At 44.2% G+C, this 20,937-nt stretch overlaps 2 protein-coding genes, 1 non-coding gene and 1 pseudogene across 5 annotated transcripts; 3 read left to right on the plus strand and 1 right to left on the minus strand.

Annotated features, from left to right (window-relative positions):
- Positions 1–547: 547 nt before the first annotated feature.
- LOC133893027 (glycerophosphodiester phosphodiesterase GDPD6-like) lies at positions 548–7,790 on the plus strand (annotated as a pseudogene).
- Positions 7,791–9,378: 1,588 nt separating this feature from the next.
- On the minus strand, positions 9,379–13,172 carry LOC133892764 (LRR receptor-like serine/threonine-protein kinase RPK2). Its single transcript, XM_062333712.1, has one exon. It carries the CDS (start codon positions 13,044–13,046, stop codon positions 9,612–9,614), a length of 3,435 nt encoding a protein of 1,144 aa, XP_062189696.1. The 5' UTR covers positions 13,047–13,172; the 3' UTR covers positions 9,379–9,611.
- A 3,853-nt stretch (positions 13,173–17,025) lies between these two features.
- On the plus strand, positions 17,026–20,111 carry LOC133892047 (glycine-rich cell wall structural protein 1.0-like). 3 transcript variants are annotated; one of them, XM_062332788.1, is made up of 5 exons: positions 17,026–17,145; positions 17,622–17,769; positions 17,879–17,947; positions 18,035–18,141; positions 19,043–20,111. In XM_062332788.1, the coding sequence occupies exons 2-5, from the start codon at positions 17,658–17,660 to the stop codon at positions 19,886–19,888; spliced, it is 1,134 nt and encodes a 377-aa protein (XP_062188772.1). In that variant the 5' UTR covers positions 17,026–17,145; positions 17,622–17,657; the 3' UTR covers positions 19,889–20,111. The 3 variants fall into 3 exon arrangements, with proteins under 3 accessions (XP_062188772.1, XP_062188773.1, XP_062188770.1); XM_062332789.1 differs by having other exon boundaries at positions 17,091–17,237; XM_062332786.1 differs by lacking the exon at positions 17,026–17,145 and adding an exon at positions 17,252–17,410.
- Positions 20,112–20,636: 525 nt separating this feature from the next.
- Positions 20,637–20,710, plus strand: TRNAN-GUU (transfer RNA asparagine (anticodon GUU)). The gene has a single exon. It is a non-coding gene; the product is annotated as a tRNA-Asn (tRNA).
- The last annotated feature ends 227 nt before the right edge of the window (positions 20,711–20,937 follow it).

The raw sequence follows: 20,937 nt of genomic DNA on the forward strand, positions 1-20,937 counted from the left end.
TTGCAACGAAAATATAAACATTGGACACGGTAATATTAAACATAAATTTAAGGTATGGAGATGTAGATGCATCATGAGAGCGCCAATGAATGAATATGTCGTGAGCAAAGCTGTAGTGGATTTTAGATGTGATCAAAAAAGGAATAAGAGATTATCTGCTATTTTTTTTTAATTTCTTCAGATATTTTTATTAGTAAAATGGATCATATATCCGTACTCAATAACGAGATAGAAAAGCTAGAGTACAAGAGTAGATAGTAAAAATGGATAAATTGTTTAAATTTTAGAGGTTTTTATTAGAATAGGAGAAAAGTAGAGGAAAGAGATGATACGACAATCAACTCGTGTATTATATGTCAACAGAAATTTTTTGCACAAAATTACACCCTTGTCCCGTAGGCTTGCCAATGCAGTCCACTACCTCCCCCGAAGCCAGCAGTCGCAGCGGCCACCACACTGGCGGAAATGGCCTCCATTTGTACGTGCACGTGCACTCCGACGACATATCTTGATGTGGCATGCCTTTGACTGCGTCGCTGGATGATATCGTTGCATTCTTGCTTGCGCGCAGGGACGATCGCGGGGAGCGCACGCGGCGGCGCGGCGTGACCGCTGGTCGGGGGAAGCGGGTCATGGGAGAGGAGAACAGGGAGACGCTGCAGATGTCGCGCCCATTCAACATCGCGCACCGGGGCTCCAACGACGAGCTGCCCGAGGAGGCAGCGGCGGCGTACGCGCGCGCCATCGACGAGGGCGCCGACTTCATCGACGCGACCAAGGACGGCCATCTTGTCTGCTTCCATGACACCACGCTCGACGACGCCGTCGCTGACCACCCAGCATCCGGAGTTCGCCGACCGGCGCCGCACGCTCGAGGTGCAGTAGGTGTCAGGAGTTCTTCTCATTTTAATTACTGTTAAACTCTTGTAAGGATGATTAAAATGACAGAGTCATTGGAATGGGGGGAGGGAGAGAATCATTTCCAGCTTAGCTTCCAGATAGTTCTAGTCCTTAGGGTTCTTCTTGCTCGTATGTGCCGTCAATGACAGAATTTATCTGATTTTTTTGCATTTTTTTCCGATCCTTCGATCTGGTTGATCATTGTCAGATTCCTGTACCGTGGAATCTTGACAATAGGTATTAGAGCTGTGCACATCCTTGGATAGTAGAGAGGGTTCGTTTCTGGCACAGATTTGAGTGGCCGCTCACAGTTCGCTCTATGAAATCCCGATGTTAGAGGCGAGAAATCCAGACTGGTGGCGACGAAGGGAAGTCGGATTCAGACTTAGGTTGCATGGCAAGTTCATGCGTAAAATCCCTCGATCGATCTCCGATTTCAAACAGCGGAAGCGTTCCTGAGGCTATATGCAAGGATCCCTATCCGAGCTGTCCTCAAGAATTATGAATGGTAAACACTCATGCTCGAAAGGAATAGATCAGAATAGGTTTGAGTGAAGAAGAGCTTATGAAGCAGGAGATTCTGCAGATTAAGGGAGATGTCGTGGAGCTTAAGACTCTGAAGGGAGAGATGCAGTCAATGAAAGAGGAGCTATCTGAAATCAAGAGGATTCTTCTATCATTGGGATCTGGATCTGCAACCAGTATCCATCCTTATCGAGGAGGAGTTAGTTAGGCTAATCTGACTGCTAATCAGAAAGCTATAGCAGCAGAAACAAGTAACTAGATGCCTATTATTCTTGTTGTTTCATCAACTACAGTACCTAATACTTTTGGTCATAGTATACCTGTTGGAGATATGTGCATGGGTATGACTCAAGTTGATGTGAGAGATAGGCCTGTCATGGTGACCAGTGATTTTAATCCTAGTTATGCACACCCTGTTAACCCTACTATTCTAAACATTTTTGGTATGATAAATAGGTATGAAGGTCAGGAAAGAGATGGTAGTTTGCCAAACTTTGATCCTTATGGATTAATTAATGGAGGTCTATTAGCGAATACTAACACTCACCAAGGAACTGAATTGGGTACAAATATTGTTCAGGCAATACCACACACTATGGATCAGAATCTCCATTTACATGCTGATAGGAACCCCCAACCTTATGCTGAGGCTATAATTAGAGGGCCAAAGCTAGAGTTGCAATTGTTCAGTGGAGAGCAACCAATAAGTTGGCTGAGAAACTGTGAGAAATTTTATGAGATTTCTGGCACTCCTTATACCCAGTGGGTGAATCTTGCTACTGCACATTTCATAGGAAGAGCTGAGGTGTGGTTCTGTGGGCTTGGAGTTCCCTGGCATCAGATTAATTGGACACAATTTTATAGAATGGTCATGGATAGGTTTGCTGAAATGGGGTCATGAAGCAGTGTCCAAGTTTCAAAACTTACAACAAGTTGGATATGTGAACAACTATATTGACAGGTTTGAAGAGTGCATGGCATACTTAAAAAGGGACCATCCTTATTTGCAAGAGGCATTCTTTTTAAGCTATTACATTGGAGGGCTAAAAACATATATCAAACATCAAGTGACCTGTTATCAACCTAGAAGTTTATTGGAGGCTTATTGGTATTCTATGCATCTTGAGCAGTCTATGTTAGCTAGAAAATTTGCTCTATCAAATTAGCCTGGTAATTTGGAGAAAGGAGGTAACAAAACTATTATATCCAAAGAAAGGGGTAATAGTTCAGTACCAAGGGCTAAGAAAAATTGCTGGTTTTACCAAGAATCATGGACGCCACAACACAACTGTAAGGTGAGAAAAAAAATGATGCCAATAGCTTTGGATGAGGGAGATGATAACTCTGTAAGAGAGAAATTACTGACCATTGCATTGGAGAGTGAAGGGGATATTGAAAGAGGAAAGGGAGAGATTGGCGAAGTAATACCCAAAGGAGAATTTACTAATGCTCCTGGTAGTCCTCTGAAGCAGGAAACAATTGAAAATGCTGAACAGATTATGCTGATATCCCTAAATGCAGTGAATGGAACAGTGGATTATATGACCTTCTCATTGGTTGTGAAAATTGGAGATAAGAAGGTTGTGGCATTAGTTGATAGTGGCGGTACGAATTCATTTATGGATTATTAATTTGCCTTGAGAAATGATTTAAGTTGGACTATGTATCTGCCAAGAAGGTCACAGTAGCAGGTGGAGGTGAACTAGTGACAGATGCAATGGTTCAAGACTTAGAATATTCTATTAATGAAGAAAATTTCTGCAACTCGTTCAGATTACTCAAGCTCAAGAGTTATGATATGATACTTGGAGGGGACTAGATATATGAATATAGTCCAATTGGGCTAGATTTGCAAAGGAAATTACTAACAATCATCAAAAATGAAAAACAGCTGGTTCTTCCTGATCATACTAACCCTGGGAGCAACTATCTTATCAGTGCAAAAAGGCTTCATAACATGTGCAAAAAGGGAGTGCTGGGCTGCATATTTCAGATCAAAATGGTCTTGGACACTAAAGAAGAAGAAAGATCAAAACCTCCCAGGGAAATAGAAGAGATATTGAAGCAATTTGCTGATATTTTTAAAGAACCAAAAGGGCTACCACCTAGAAGGAATTGTGATCATGCCATCCACTTGAAACCAGGAGCTATACCACTTAACTTGATGCCTTATAAGGTACCCATCAGCAGAGGCAAATTATGGAGGAGATTATTAAGCAATTGCTCTCAAATGATGAGATCAGACCAAGCATAAGTTCCTATTCATCACCAGCTATTATGGCAAGAAAAAAAAAGATGGTTCCTATAGGATGTGTGTAGATTATAAGCAACTCAACTCAATTACCATTAAAAACAAATTTTCTATGCCAATAATTGATGACATTCTCAATGAGCTTCATGGTGCAATTATATTTTTCAAGATTGATTTGAGGTCAGGTTTTCATCAAATCAGAATAGTGGATGAAGACATTCAAAAGACTGCTTTCAGAACATATTTGGGGCACTATGAGTATCATGTTATGCCATTTGGTCTTACTAATGCGCCTGCCACTTTTCAATCATTAATGAACCAAGTTTTTATTGAATACATTAGCGAGTTTGTTTTAGTGTTTTTCGATGACATCTTGGTATACAACAAAAATTTGGAAGAACACCTTTCTCATTTGAAGGTTGTCTTGGAGATATTGAGAAAAGAAAGGTTATTTGCTAAGGTCAGTAAGTGTACCTTTGCTCAACCTCAAGTTGAATATCTTGGCCATATCATTAATAAGGAAGGGGTATCAACGGATCCTAAGAAAATCTGTGATATTCTTAATTGGCCAAAACCTGAAAGTATAACTCAGCTTAAAGGCTTTCTTTGACTAACTGGGTATTATAGAAGATTTGTGAAAGATTATGAGAAGATTTGCAGGCACTTATTTGACCTCCTTAAGAGATATGCATTCAAATGGCAAGAACTACATACTGAGACATTTGAACAACTGAAGAAGGTCATGACAACATGTCCTATCCTTGCTCTACCTGATTTCTCTCAGCCTTTTATACTTGAAACCGATGCTAGTGGGTCAGGATTGGGTGCTATGCTGATGCAAACAAGCAGGCCAATTGCTTATTTTAGCAAAATTCTAAGCAATAGAGCCATGGCTCAATCTGTTTATGAAAAGGAGGCAATGGCTGTTATAGAAGCACTCAAAAGGTGGAGGCACTATCTGCTAAGCAACCCTATTATAATCAAGACAGATCAAGAAAGCCTGAAGTACATTTCTACTTAGAAGTTAACTAAAAGTATACAACACAAATTGCTATTTAAATTTTGAATACAGAAGGGGCAAAGAGAATTTGGCAGCAGATGCATTGTCTAAGGTATGAAGGAGTCAATGATAAAAATGCTTAGTCATTACCTCAGTGCTGCCAGAATGGGTACAATCCATGAAGGAGAGTTACATAGGAGATGCCCACTATCAGTTCATAGTAGAGAAGCTGAATGACCAACCTCATCCCTTGGGAAATTATTCCATGGTGACTAGATTATTGAGGTATAAAAGAAGACTATATGTTGGTCAAAGGGAGGGAAATGAGGCGGAATATTCTGGACTCTTTTCATTCTTCAGCCATAGGAGGACATTCAGGAAAAAGAGCAACTTATCAAAGAATTAAGAAGCTATTCTATTGGCCACGTTTAAAGGCAAAAGTTGACAAATTGGTTAAGAAATACCCAGTTTGTCAAGTGACAAAGTTTACATATTCCTAGACTTCTTAATTCACTAGAGATACCTGAGATGGCATGGACACATATAAGCATGGATTTCATTGAAGGATTGCCTAAAGGGAAAGGGAAATATGTGATTTTGATAGTTGTGGATAGACTGACCAAATATGCACATTTCTTAGCATTATCACATCCATATAGTGTCCAGCAAGTTGTTCAAGTCTTCATTGATCAGATTTTCAGATTACATGGATTTCCATTGGTGATTGTAACTGACAGGGACAGAATATTCACAAGCCAACTCTTTCAAGAAATCTTCAAGGCAGTAGGAGTTAAGCTCAGATTTAGTACCGCATATCATACTCAAACCGATGGACAAACTGAGAGAGTAAATCAATGTCTAGAGCACTACTTGCGGTGTATGGTGTTTATGGAACCAACACATTGGCTTAAGTGGTTAACCATGGCTGAATAATGGTGGTATAACACCATATATCACACCTCGCTTAAGATAACTCCATTTCAAGCTCTCTACGGGTACCCACCTCCACAGATTGGTGAAATGTCTATACCATGTAACATTTCTTAGGAAGCAAGAGTCACAATAGAAGAGAAGGAAAAGATGCTAAAAGAATTGAAAGTAAATCTCTCTCAAACCCAAGAAAGGATCAAACATTTTGCAGACAAGAAAAGGACTGAGAGAAATTTTGAGGAAGGAGATATGGTATATATAAAGATGCAACCATATAGAATGAATGACTTTGGCCTGAGAGGTTCAATTAAACTAAGATCCAAGTATTATGGGCCATTTAGAACCTTGCAGAAGATAGGGAAGATGGCATATAAGCTACTGCTACTAGAAGGGATTAACATACAGCCAGTGTTCCATGTCAGCCAGCTCAAGGGACATTTGAGGCCAAATGTGGTACCATTGCCTAATTTGCCACTGATTACAGCAGATGGAAAAATTAAGACTGAGCCTCTGAAGGTATTGGAGAGAAGGATTATACCGAGGAACAATGTGGTGATTGCACAATGGCTTATTCACTGGGAAAATCCGACATCTGAAGAAGCAACGTGGGAAGATGCCAGGTTCATCCAGAGCACATTTCCCAATTTTAATCCTTGGAGACAAGGATAGTTCCAGGATGGGGAAATTGTCAGGAGTTCTTTCTTCAGTTTCATTAGATAGCTGAGCTCTTCAGTTCTGAACGAATCGGTATGTGTTGAAAGACAGGAGAGGGGATCTGTGTTCGTTCCATATCAGACGGCTGACTCTTAGGTGGGAAGCACAGGCGGTGGAAAAAATTACTGTCACCGTCATTTTTGTTTTCGTTTACCGTTTACTTCTCGTTTTAACTACTGTTAAACTCTTGTAAGGATGATTAAAAGGATAGAGTCATTGGAATTTTTTTGGGGGGGAGGGGGAGATTCATTTCCAGCTTAGCTTCTAGATAGTTCTAGTTCTTAGGGTTCTTCAATGCCGAAATTTATCTGATTTTCTGCATTTTTCTTTCCATTCCTTCGATCTGGTTGATTATTGTCAGATTCCTGTATCGTGGAATCTTGACAGTAGACCAACGTCACCGGATTCCTCATTAGTACGTGCACCCGACTCCCGTGCATGCATGCATTCGCGCACACGATCGATCGAGTGGTTGATGATCTGGAGCTTCTTTTTCTTGGTTTGCTAATCTCTCACGCACAGCTGATTTCACGTTGGCGGAGCTGAAGACGCTGAGGGCGAAGCAGCGATGGGACTTCCGTGACAAGTCACACAACGGTGCGTTCCGCTTGGTGATCCAGTCACCACTTTGATGAACCGGTTGCTCTGAAATCTACGAACAATGCTTACAGATCATCTGGTTGAAATCTTTTTTTTTACGCAGGCGTTTCGCCGATCATCACGTTCAACGAGTTCATGGACATCGCACTGAACGCCAAGAGAGTGGTCGGCATCTACCCGGAGATGAAGAACCCCGTGTTCATGAACAAGCACGTAGGCCACTTTAATTTATTCGTAAAAATATGTTAGTTAATCGTTAATTACCTTGTGCTAATTTTTACTGTTAATTACCGGCTTGCATTCGGCATGCAGGTGAAGTGGGCGGACAGGAAGAAGTACGAGGACAAGTTCATCGCGACGCTGAAGAAGTACGGGTACGGCGGCAAGTACATGTCCCCGGCGTGGCACGCCAGGCCGGTCTTCATCCCCAGTCCTTCTCGGCGACGTCGCTGATCCGCTCCGCGGACCTCACCGACTCGCCGCTCGTCTTCCTGGTCGACGACGTGACCGTCCGGACCGAGGACACCAACCAATCGTACGACGAGATCGCCTCCGGTGAGTACCTGGACTACATGAAGAAGTACGTGGTCGGGATCGGGCCCTGGAAGAACACGGTGGTGCCGCCGACCAAGGACAACCGGCTGGCGACGCCGACGGACCTGGTCGCCATGGCGCACGTACGCGCGCGGGCTGCAGGTGCACCCCTACACGTACCGCAACGAGAACAAGTTCCTGCACTTCAACTTCCGGCAGGGCCCCTACGCCGAGTACGACTACTGGCTCAACAACGTCGGCGTTGACGGGCTCTTCACCGACTTCCCGGCCAGCCTCCGCCGGTTCCAGGAGTGGACCGCCAAGAAGAGGGACTGATCATGATCGATGATCGATGATCGATGTGGTAGGATAGATTAGTTGTCAGCATAGTTCAGTTACAGTTCGGTAACTGGGTTCTTTGGTTGAGTTAGATTATATCTGTATTTCTGGGTTATTCATGATTGGTAGGCACCAGAATGTAGTTCTGGAATTGTTTTCATGGGAGACACAATCAGACAAATCCTTAGATTTTGCATTGGCTATATATGGTTTCATTGAATTAGTTCCTCTGATTCGTTTTGTGCTGTTAGGATCCTGATAACAACCAGTAAGTGAACCAGATAAAATGTTAGTGCTGCAAGTCTGCAACTGATAGGGGTTACAAGTACAACAAGGCTCTAAATTTCCAGAGTAACAAATTGCTGTTATGTGATGACCTGTAATCTTGGGATAGAATTCATCTTGTTTGACATGATTGACATGAAGAATCCTCTGACCTTCAGCCTATTGTGCTAAGCCATAAGAACTGTATAGGAGTGGTCAATACTTACAGGCATTCATACAACCTGACAAACTAAAACGAGTGTACTCCCTCCTATCATAAATACATGTTGCTTTAGATAAGACAATCTTCAATATATAGCTTTGACAACTATTTTATATTATATTTACAAATTTCATTAAATTTGTGATATTATGAAAGATTTTTAAAGACAAATCTACATATATGATTTTAAAGCTTCCAAACTAAATATTTTGAAAATTATTGTTAGTCAAAGTTTCAAAAGTTTGACTAAACCTTTTTTTAAAACTAACATGTATTTATGACAAGAGAGTACATGGTACTCCATTAAAGCGCTAAACAACACTCCTCTGTAAGTAGGCACTGAACAGTCCTATGTACTTCGACATTTTCAAGAGTTAGTACAAACTGAAAGCCAGAATCAACATAGGTATGCGTCAGGGGTCAGGTCACTAGATGGTGAAAGCCTGAGTGCATCGTTAGCACAGACCGAAACAAGGGCAGTGCATACCAAATTACCAACGCTGAAATTCATAAGTGGATGAAGATAACCCTTCGTCTTCCTTGCTTGCACTTACTGTGAGTTAATTATGCAGGTCATGAATTCGAATTCCTTTACTTTTGAGAGATGCCATGTTGTATTTCTTTTAATACTTCAGCAGATTCAGGATGATAACTATTACTACTTTGCCAGATGGCATATAAACCAGTAGCAGTAAGGCTCGGCAATTCCAAAAACCAAAAACAATGAGGTGGTGTCATCATTTACCCAAAATGCAGAAATTTTGAGAAAGAGCACATGCATCCACAAGGATGTTGTTGACGGTCTTAAAAAATGATTGGATCACATCCTATTCAATGTTTGATTTCCTGTTTGGCTATATGCATCCAGTCTATTTGCTACATTAATTGGCCAAAAGAAAACTATGGTCTTCATATACAAATTCAAAACAGACCTATTGAGGAGTATTATAGAAATATGATAGCATGTAAAAGGACAGCAACTTTTTTAAGGCAAATTCAAATATGCTACTCCCGTGCTGGTACTTGATACTACTTACATATGGGTCGTATACACACTAATACACTGGATACACTCTAAAGAAAATAATAGAACACATATCAGAAAATCTTAAATGGAATAATTGGCATTAAGATTGTTAATTTACATCTGCTCGTCTTGTCTGCAGATACATTAGTGAGAGATTCAGTGGAAAACTATATCATACAAAGCTTACATCTACAAGATAAAATCTAGTCAAACAGATGATTAGAAGAAAAAAAAATCATCAAGGGCACAGGTCACGCCTATCTTTACCTTCTTCTACATGTTGAATATGTAAATTATGCTTCTTTTATCGGTGTTCACGAATTGGAGGCTGTAGTTGCTTCAACCGCTGAACGACCTGCTTCATAGTTGGTCGTATAGAGAGCGAATCAACAGTGCACATCACTGCTAAATGCAATGTCTCTACCAAGTCATCGTGTGGGCCAATATCCCACAGACCATCAATAAAGAATTCACGAGCCCTGCCTTGACGAATCAGCATGCAAGCCCAAGCAACTATGTTGAACCCATTACCATAAGGAGAAAATGATGGATCCAAGGCTTTCTTGTCTGAGATTAACTCCATCAGGACAACACCATAGCTATACGCATCAGCCTTATCTGAAACACGGCAAGTCATAGCATATTCTGGAGCAACATATCCAAAAGTTCCAGCTACACCAGTGGTTGCATGGGTTTCTGAATTTCCCAAGAGCCTTGCCAGTCCAAAGTCTGAGAGATAAGCATTATAGTTTGTGTCCAACAAAATATTGCTCGGCTTCACATCCCTGTGAAGGATCCGAGGAACACAAGTATCATGCAGATAAGCAAGTGCTTTTGCAATGTCCAATGCAATCTTGTGCAGCATTTTCCAGTCTACTGGTCTCTTCGATCTCTCCTGTATAAACCTCTCAAGGTTTCCTCCAGGCAAGTAGTTATATATGAGAAACATTTCAGACTCACCAAGATGGTAGCCAACCAAGGTAACAAGATTGGGATGCCTTAATCTCCCAAGGGTTTTTATCTCAGCATCAAACTGTTGGGCTCCCTGAAATCTCCCAACCGAGAGCCTCTTAATAGCTACCAACACTCCAGGTGAAATTTCAGCCTTGTAAGTCGCTCCAAAGCCTCCACTTCCAATGCAATTGCTCGCGTTGAAACTTCCAGTTGCTCGAACGACAGTCTCGTAAGTGATCGGCACACCGATATCCTGGAAGATTATAACTTCTCTTCTTCGAGAAGACCGAGCTGACATTCGGGAAGCGCACTTCCTTGTGTATATGAAGAGCACGATCAGTGCAAGGAGCACAGAAACGATGGCTGTTGCAGAAGTTATGGAAGCAATTTCAATTGCATTGAATGGATTGTTCCCTCCTTCATTTTGTTGATCTGAAGGTGTTGTACCATTGTAGTCATTCGAATTCAAACCACGACCCTGCTGAGCATCTGAGGGCACTGCCAGAGTGTACACGTGACAAGATTGAAGTAAAGGATTCCCAATAACGCTGTCACATCTAACCGAGTTGCCATTTGTTGGCACTGGACCAGACAAATTGTTGAATGACACATTAAACATGGTAAGAGATGCTGAGTTAGCAAATCCTGTAGGAATCTTCCCAGTAAATTTATTATTATCAAGGAGGAGTGCAGTGAGATTTGTCAAGTCAGCAAGCACACCAGGGATCACCCCTGTGAGGAGATTTGATGACAGGTCCAAAACTTTCAGAGCGTGCAACTGATTAATATCTGCTGGAATGGTGCCATTCAAAAGATTATGGGCCAAAGAGAGGTGCTCTAAATGTGGCAAATTCTTCATAGAAGTAGGAATTTCGCCACCAAGGCGGTTTCTGCTCAAATCCAAGCTGATAAGATAAGTCAACTGTCCGATACTTGTTGGCATCATACCTGAAAGCTGATTACCAGAAATACCAAGAACAACAAGAGAACTGCACAATGAGCCAATCTCTGCAGGAATTTCTCCAGTTATCAAGTTGTTGCTGACTTCCACGACGAATCCCCTTGAGCTGTTGCACTTGTCGAAGAGGCCATGCTGCAGCTGACCGCCAAGATAATTCCCATCAGCCAGGAAAGCATAGGCCCCCTGCATCCCCAACTTCTCGGCAGCAAGCGGCAAGGATGTAATTGTGCCAGTAAAATTGTTCCGGGCAAAACTATGGTAGCTGGTCAAATCAGTACCCAACGTTAATGAGGATGACATGAAGCCAGCAAGTGCTTGAAATGTGAAGAAGGAAGAATACTCCGACACTAAGTCATCAAATGGAGGCTGTAACGAAAGACAGTTCTTTGAGATAAATACTGGAATTGAGCCAGACAACTGGTTTCCACTGACATCAAACACGTCCATACAAGGCACTGGCAGAGATGGATCAACTGAACCTGTAAACTTGTTCGAGCTCAAATTCAAGAACTTCAAATTCCCACATTCCACCAGCCCCTTAGGAATCCCACCAGAGAACAAATTCTCCCCCAAATTCATCATCTCCAAGCTCTGGCAAGAACTCCAATTACCCGGTAACTCTCCCTCCAATGTAGCTCTTGGAGCCCACAGCACCCTAAGCTTCGGCAACGCAGCGACAGCGCCTGGAATCCCTCCTTGGAAGTAATTGAAGTCATCGACTTCCCCGTAATCGGACAAATTCGAACCACTAGGCGTCACATAAGGATTGGACAGCACAAGCACTGACAGCTGAACACAACCACCAAGCTCCGCTGGCACAGGCCCACTCAAACTGTTCCTCGACACATCCAAAGCCCGCAATTTCCTAAGCCGACCAATCTCCGGCGGGATGACGTCATCCAACAGGTTGGAGGACAGCAATAGCGCCTCCAGCTCGCTGCAGTTTCCTAGGCTCCGGGGGATGCCACCGACGAGCAGGTTCCTGGAGAGGTCGAGGAACTGCAGGCTGCGGCACCCGGCGCCGCCCAGTTCGTCAGGGATAGCTCCGCCGAGGCGGTTGGAGGCAAGCGACAGGCGCCGCAGCCCCGGGAGAGCGCCAAGCGCGGTGGACACGGAGCCGTTGAGCTGGTTGTAGGCGAGGTCCAGCGTCTGGAGCGCGAAGCAGGCGAGCGCCGCGGGAATCTCCCCCTGGAGGCGGTTGCCGGAGAGGTCGAGCACGAGGAGGCGGCGCAGCGACCAGATCGCGGGCGGGAGCGGGCCTGAGAGGGAGTGGGAGGGGAGCGCGAGCACGCGGAGGCCCCGCAGCGCCGCGACGGCCGGGGACAGCGCGCCCGCGAGCGCGCGCCCGGGCGTGGAGGAGATATTCAGCGCCACCACCTCGTCGCCCGCGCCGCACGACACGCCCGGCCAGCAGCAGTGGTCCGCGGAGTCCGGGGTCCAGTCACGCAGCAGCCCGCCCGGGTCGGCAGTGACCGCCGCCTTGAACCTCAGCAGGGCATCGCGCTCGCCGCCGCCGCCGCCGGAAACCGAGGTAACGTCTCCGAGCAGCAGCAGCAGCGGCAGCAGCTTCAGTAGGGTTTGAGCCGCGGGGGTGGCCATGGGCGGCGGCGGCGGGGGCCGCCGTCGCATTGAGGCGGGGCAGTGGGGGAGGCCCGCCTGAGTCCTAGGCCTTCCGCCCGCGGTGGAGTGCAGTAGGCGGCGGCGGCCGGAGGCGAGAAGGGCACGCGTGGATCTTTTGCGGCGGGGACCTCGGGGCGGGCGGAGTTTTGCGTTTTGCGCCCTCGGGTGGAGGTGGGGGTGGCGTGGTTTGGAAGCTTGGAGCATGTGAGCGAGCTGCTGGGTTGCACTGCCCACAGTGTGGTGTGGTTCGCGGGGAAGGACTCCGGCTACTCGCAAATTGCATTACAGAGCGATGCTGTAATAGTTTTGGGATGCTCTTCATCCATCTGTTGCTGCTACTATAATTGCATTACGGAGAAAGTCTTATTAGAAAAGTGAATGGCATCCGAAACAAATCACCGATTATAGCATCCCAATTCATCACATCAAAGAGAAAACATGTCAATTCTTAGTCTTATCGGAAGTAAAATATTTTTTTAATGGTACAAAGAACACATACTATGCATACACACCACACACTCTTCATATGCTCCATATGTGTACCATATCCTAGCTTAACTCGAGCATGAATGAGCACATACGTCAAATGGAGCTCAAATGTTGGCGGGCATCATCGCACACCAGCCGACTTGCCAAACAAGCTAAGACTCGCTCTCTCGGAAGTGAAAGATTGAAAGCAATTGCGTTTAAATGATAGAATCTAGACATTTATGAAGTTAACTTGAAAACTTATTATGCGCAGTGATGACATTATCAGCTAAATAGCTAAAGACTTGGCATATGACAACATATGCTCTAGTTTTTTCATTGTCTCTATGCATGACAATAGATACCGGAATGCAAGGTGGACCTTATAAACGAAATAAGAATCGTAATATGGTGTCTTGTTGATCGTATGTGACATGGTGTTTAACTTTTAGTTCACTTCGTTATCAACAGGTAGCACATTTAGGATGGGAATGTAGGCGTCGACCAAGGAGGGAAAGGGTGCAATGTGATGAAGAGATGTGACATTGAAGTGCGGAAGGAGGTTGGGTGGGAGGGTGATGCTGGTTTTAGAGGTGTAAAAGAGGGAATATAATTGTGCGAGTAATTGAATATGATCGCACGAAAAAGTAGAGACATGATATTTTAGAGTCAACAATGAAGACACGAATCCAAAATGAGTGATAGGTATGAGAACTAAGCCACTTGTAATGAAAAACATAAAGTCTTTAGAAATAGTTTTTTTTACATGGATTGACATCTTTTGACACACCATAAAGCCAATGCATTCTATTCATTTTAAGAAAAATAAGAAGATTATATTAGTTACCAATCAACTCGAGACGATATTTGGTTTGAGCTATTAAGTAGAAGATAAAAAAGATGCCCCTGTTTGATATTGTGATTATGGCAACATTCGCATGTTAAACTCACGAACATTCAGATGGATACAATATGGCCCGATCAACCATATTTTTGATCTTGTGATGGTCACCACATTCCAAAAAAAGTGAGAAAACATTCAAATGGATGCTACAGGGCTCAATCGCTCAGGTAGTTGTAACTTTCAAACCAGCATACCCCTCTGATTGCAAATATAGATCGTTTTAGCTTCATCAACTATTCTCTAAATATAAATCATTCTCGAATTTCTATGTATTTTTTTCTTATTTATTCCCTTCTTACCATTGTTTAATAAATGCTACACTCTCACAAATAAATACGTTATCTTTTCCAATACAGAATAAATAAAGGGCAACAAGATCATTTGATCTACTTTTTTAATCTCTGTGCACAAGTCTAAAACGATCTACATTTATAATCGGATGGAGTATTTTGCTTCTATGTAACACAAGCCATTCTACACCTAGGGACACTTTTTATTCAAAATCAGGAGAGCGAAATGGAGCTATTCCTTCCTTTTTGCAACACGAGCGTCCTTTTCAAGGCTTCTTCTGAAAATACAAGCAACGCAACGTACCCAGCCGGAAAACGCACCGGAGCAGGAGCGCGCGTGGCCGAGTGCAATTTGGCGAAAAGGCGGCCTCTTTCTTCTTTCCGCCGTGGCGCCTTTCGCACCGGCCCAAACGCACCCGACTGGTCCTACCCCGCGCTCTCCATCCTCCCCGCTCCACTCCCATCGGACAGTGGATCCTCGCGCGCTCGGAGGCGGGTACGTCTCTCGGTGCGCCCCCTCCCACCCGTCGCTTTCCGCGGTGGGGGTTCGGAATTCCGAAAGCGACGCTACCCATCCCGCCCGCGCTGCGGCCCCGGGACCAGCGTCAGTGACCGGTACTGGTGCTCGTCCCCGCTCGGGGCGATTTGCTCGAAAGAAAGCTGGAACAATATCAAATTTTAATTAAAAACAACTGTTTAGTTTGTGATCAAATTAACATTTTGTAACACGGCTAAAATGCGAGCGGGCAAATCAGCCGTCCAAAATTTGTCATCGTTGTTAGTTGATTGTAGACGGGTACGGTCAAAAAAATTTAGACGTAACTAAATTTTAACTTCAAACCAAACGCTAACAAAATTAGATAAACATGACCAAAATTTAATCTAGCTTCCCAGTGTCGCAAACCAAACAGGCCGTTTTGGCTCGCCGTCGAATGTGGATGGACGGAGTCGGCTGAAGAAAAAGGAGGGGGCTTCGCTCCCTCCGCACCACCATCTCTCCACTTCGCGTCGCGTGTTAGGTCGTCGTGCGTTGCTGAGGAAATGGCGCGTCCCCGTTCCACGTGCGCGAAAACAACTGGAGATTAGCGTCCTGTATTTCTGCACAGGACTGCTCGTGCACGCTTGTTCGTTTCTTGAATGGAACGGGGGCACACCCCTCCACTCCGAAAAGCAGGACTTCTCTTGCAGCCGCAACTGAAAAGAAGCCCAGTTCTCGTCGCGTTTGAAAACGTGCCAATTCGAATCGCATGTTGCGATCTCGTGTGTGCCGTAGCTTTTGCGGACCAAATCCGGAAGCCGATGGAACGGCTCCGCGCACGCGCCACGCATCGACTAGGATGGACTGCATCTGCCAAGTTAGAATCCTGCGCCCCCGATGGAAAATTCGTAGTAAGATGATCTTCAATTGATTTTTGTTAGGATCTAGAATTTTTTTCTAGAGGAATTTTGTTTTTTTTAGCGTTTTAACGGGTTTTTTTACGATTTCCGTTACGAAAGAATTATTAAAGCCATTTCTTTTAGTACATGATTCTCTCATTTACTTTCACGAATCCTTTTGAAGTAAAATTATTGGAGATAAAAGACAATAAAAAATAAGAACGGAGAAAAAAATTGAAAAGTTAACAAAACGAAGGAAATATATTTAGAAGGTCTTATGAGATCAGTGGATGGGTTTGGAGTTAGGTAGCTCGTTTTGTCGCTGGTGACAGGCAGATAAGATCGCCCCGATTGCTCGTGACATACGAGCATTTGGGAAAATCTTAGCCGAATTGCCTATCCTCTTTTTGAAATAAACAAGATCGAAGTGGTGGTGAGCAGCCACGAACGGAGGGAGGCGAAAAGGCGCCTTTCCGGAAGCATATCCAATTGAGCAGTACAGTTTTATTTCTCGCCTAATATTTCTTTTGATGCACGTAATTACATCTGCCTAATCGCTATTAACGTGATTATAAAAAAAATGTTCTTAACCTGATCTCGAAAAGGGCCAAAAGAAGAGAAATAAAGCGTTGTTTACTCGATGACTCGTTCTGCGCCGTTGGTTCCGGATCAGAGGGCCGGGATTGAACAAAGGAGAAGGAGGAAGTTGGGCCGTTCGTTAAATGTTATCTGGGCCGGGCCTGCGTGTAGGAGCCTAAATTTGAGATAATTCTATGTGTGCTATTAAATATTAACGAAAATTTTTATTTGCTGCTGAGAAAAAACACGATCTCTTAGATGCTACTAATATTTTTTTATATATCCTGAGCGCATTGCTGTCATAACAGAGGTGATAATAGCGAGACACAAACGATGAAAATAAAGGTTTTTCATCCCGATGTGCCATCGTTGTCACCTCCATTATAACAGCGATAGCATACATAGAAAGAAAAAAATGATGATATAAAATGAATCATAATTTTCTAATATAGCAAATAAAAAAATTTGTTAACATTGTGACACACGGGGAATTATCTCCCTAAATTTTCCTCATCCATTCACATATGGGCCGGGCCGTCCGGCCCACCTGGTCGCTATTCCGTTACCCGGCCCAATTTGAGGTCATCCTGGCGCCCACCGGTAGGGTTTGAGGAGGGGACTAGGAAGCCGCCGCTCCGCAAGCCTGAGGCGGGGACGGGCGGTCGGCGAGGCATCTGCTCCGGAGGTAACGAAATGAAACCCTTGCTCCAGTCTTCAGAATCGTAGCCGCGACAATCTCTGCCGTTCGTATCTTCCGCGGAGTTGTCTTGGTTCGAGGCTGGCGCTTCGGGTTCGGCCTTGCTGTTTTCTTGAATTCTTGGTGCATGGTTGAGGGCTGTTGGAGTCTGGATTATTAGTTTGCGATGTTTTCATGTCCGTTTAGCGCGTTGGCTGTATGAGTGCGGAGATCTTGTCGGCTTCAGATTCTTCAGTTCTCCCGATTGTTCGTGGTAGGACGAGTATCTAATCTGGATCTTTGTAAAATTTGGGACTGGGGGTGGGGACTAAATGGAGCATGACTCCGATCGGCTACAGATGGATAAACACAAGCATCTACGAAATTTACCTTCTTTTTTCTTTTCTTTTATCGCTCGGGTTGTTCAATTTGCATGAGCAGTTGTGTTTTGTCTCTGACAAGTGACCACCTTGTATTTATTTCAGGGCCCGTGGTTTGTAGCAATCCCCCGTATTTGACCAATGGCTTTCGCTAGTAGAATTGGAAACGTGCTTAAGAGAACTTCAGTGTCCTCGAATTCGCCGTTGTTTCAGGCAGTAAGATGCATGTCTTCTTCAAAGCTTTTTGTTGGAGGTATGTTCAGATGGACTATTCTCCTCTGCTACCTTCTATGGAACTTGTAATTTAGTGCTTTTGATGCTGTCTAAATATCTAACACAATTTCTAATCAACCTGTTTGTAGGACTCTCATATGCCACAGATGACACCACTCTGAAGGATGCCTTTTCGCAGTATGGGGATGTCCTTGAAGGTTGTTTGTCCAATATGTATGTGACTTGTATTGTTTTTGGCATGTTGTCCGTTGTTAACCCTTTCTTTATTTTGGGATTGCATTCAGCTCGAATCATCATTGACCGGGACTCTGGGAGGTCAAGGGGATTTGGATTTATAACTTATTCATCCAGCGAAGAAGCCGCAGCTGCAATTACTGCCATGGATGGCAAGGTATGACATTCATGTTTATTGTTTTGTTCTATATCCTTTGCATTGCCTCACTCGCAAAATAATCCCCAAGCCTTAGGTTCCATGGTTTCATTTGAGGAATAGCACCGCAAATTTTCAGTTATTGAATTTGTTTCGTTAGGTCAGATCAGGCAATGCAATTAAGGTATTTTTTGTCAGCCAAGATCGAGTTTTTGTCACTGATCTGAAATAGTGGTCTGACAATCGGCACCGATCCACCCTTGGAATTCCAATTTCTACCTCTCTGGTTACATTGAATTGTTAAATTTAGCTGCGCATCATGCTGACTAAATGAAATAAGTACCTGTTAACCATTAATTTTCAGATGACCACAATGTTGGACTAATTTCTTCCCGTTACTTTACAACATTGTTTAATATTCTACCAGATATACAAGTAATGGTCTTGACAGAAATATCATGTGTGCTTCTTGTTGCATTTCATCTCTAGCTTAACCCTACTTGCTTGCGACTAAAGGCTTTTTTGTTGTTGGTGGTGGTGGTCTTGAATGACATATCCTATTCTAGACACCTTTTGGTGAGTTGTGGCTTACGATTGGAAATATTTTCTTGTAAGGAATCTTTAAGTGGTTGGTTTTTAGTTTCCTGATCCAACAATCCAGTTGTTATGGTCATCAGCACTAAAAGAGTTACAGATCAGAGCAGCTTATGAGATAAATCGTTCCTATTAATAATTTTACTACTGTTTCTACTACGTTAGTTTGTGCCTAGGATATTTTGCTTACCTGTAAAAGTGAATACTCTTGATTCTTTTTCTGAAAAAAAATTATTTACCCTGTCAAACCATTACAAGTTATTTGAAAAGTTGTTTTAGTTACACACTATAGATACTTGTCACTAATGAACTATTTCATCTGATACAGGACCTTCAAGGACGAACTTTAAAGGTGAACCATGCCAATGACCGTGCTGGCGGAATACGCGGAGGTGGTGTGTTCGGCTCTGGTTATGGTGGTGGAGGTGGATATGCTACTGGTGGGTATGGCAGTGGCGGTGGATATGGTGCTGGCGGGCACGGCGGTGGCAGTGGATATGGTGTTGGCGGGCATGGCGGTGGCAGTGGATATGGTGCTGGCGGTGGCGGTGGCGGTGGCAGTGGATATGGTGCTGGCACGTATGGCAGTAGCAGTGGTGGATATGCCGGCAATGGCAGTGGATATGGTGGCACGTATGGCAGTAGCAGTGGTGGATATGCCGGCAATGGCAGTTACAGTGATAGAGCTACTGGTGGTGGTTATGCTAGCAACTACAACAATGCTTCTAGTGGCGAATATACCGGCAATGGTGGTTACGGTGATGGAGCTACTGGTAGTGGTTATGTTAGCAACTACAAGAATACTTCTGGTGGCGGATATGCTGGCAATGGAAGCTATGGTACCTCCGGCAATTCTGATGGAAACTCTGGTGGGTATAATGCTCCCAACACCTATGGTGCAGGGAAGTGCAACACTGGAGCTGCCGGTGGTGGAACCTTTGGTGAAATCGGTGGCGGCTTCAGCGGTGGAGGTTTCAGTGCTGCTGGTCGCAACAACGACAACAACTTTGCTGGAAATGCGACCGGCGGAAGCTACAATGGCAGTGGCGGTGCTGGTGAATTTTCTGGTGGCCAGGCCATGGGCTATGGGGCTAACAAGGTTCAGTATAATGGCCAAGACGACCTGTTGGGGGAAGACTTCTTTGACGATAAGAAAGCAGCAGAACATAGATAAGATGAGAGTGTTGCGTACTTGCATCCCTTAAGTCTCCGCTGCCAATCTTTTTGCGCCAAGATGGTGCTATTTGGATCAAATAAAAACTTTTTTAGGTCTTAGGGTTATACATCATGTATTGCTTTAGTTTTTCCGTGATGTTTCAAGACAAGTAATGTGATGCTTTTCACAATGGTTGCAGTTATATTCTCTGTTGAGGAATCAAGGTCAGTTAACCTGTTAAGGTGATGTCCTGAGATTGTTCATCGCACCATGAATTTGACATTATAACATGATAAGGTAGCAATGCCTGTAAATTGACCGGCTGATGAGGGTATAGTTGAGCTGCGGCATGCCGGCATGGGTTCTGCCTCTCAATCTCGTGGAGCTGCGGCGTTGGCAGCCAGGCCATTCACTGCCGCCCGACTCGCCTCAACAACGCCGGCTGATGATACCGCTACAACCAGTGGAGTGTTCAAGTTCAACAACGGCTTGGCTGGTTTAAGCCTTAGCAACAGGAGCTTGCCGTGATCTCTGTTTGAGGTTTGCATGCATGCAATTTTTCGTTTTTTCATGCGAAGCATGAACCACCTAAAATTATATAGTGGACTATCTCGACTCTAGACGATGAGCAATATGCGGGGCGGGTTGTAATGAAAAATCAGATGGATACGATTTTGTATTTCGTGCCCTGCTTTTGAAGACCTTTGCTCAATTACTATTTACTCAACTATTGAATATTTTTTACTATGCCAAATAGTGACAAGAAGCTGGAATAGCTCAGTTGGTTAGAGCGTATGGCTGTTAACCATAAGGTCGGAGGTTCGAGCCCTCCTTCTAGCGATTTTTCTTTTTGGGTGCTCTTCACATATAGCGACGGCACACGCATCCGTCTCGCGGAGCTACTCAGCGGCCGACGCGCAGCTCAGCGTTGGCAGTAGACTTGGGTTGATGCCGCGGGTGCGCACGACACGCGCGGTGCGCCGATGCCGACGCACTCGCGCACGCCCCTTGCCTTCTGCACCCAGCAAAACCAAGACAGCGCTCTGCGGCTCTGCGCCTTATGTTTC

The sequence above is a fragment of the Phragmites australis genome, chromosome 15 (genome assembly GCF_958298935.1).
Source record: "Phragmites australis chromosome 15, lpPhrAust1.1, whole genome shotgun sequence".
In the NCBI taxonomy this organism is placed as follows: domain Eukaryota; kingdom Viridiplantae; phylum Streptophyta; class Magnoliopsida; order Poales; family Poaceae; genus Phragmites; species Phragmites australis.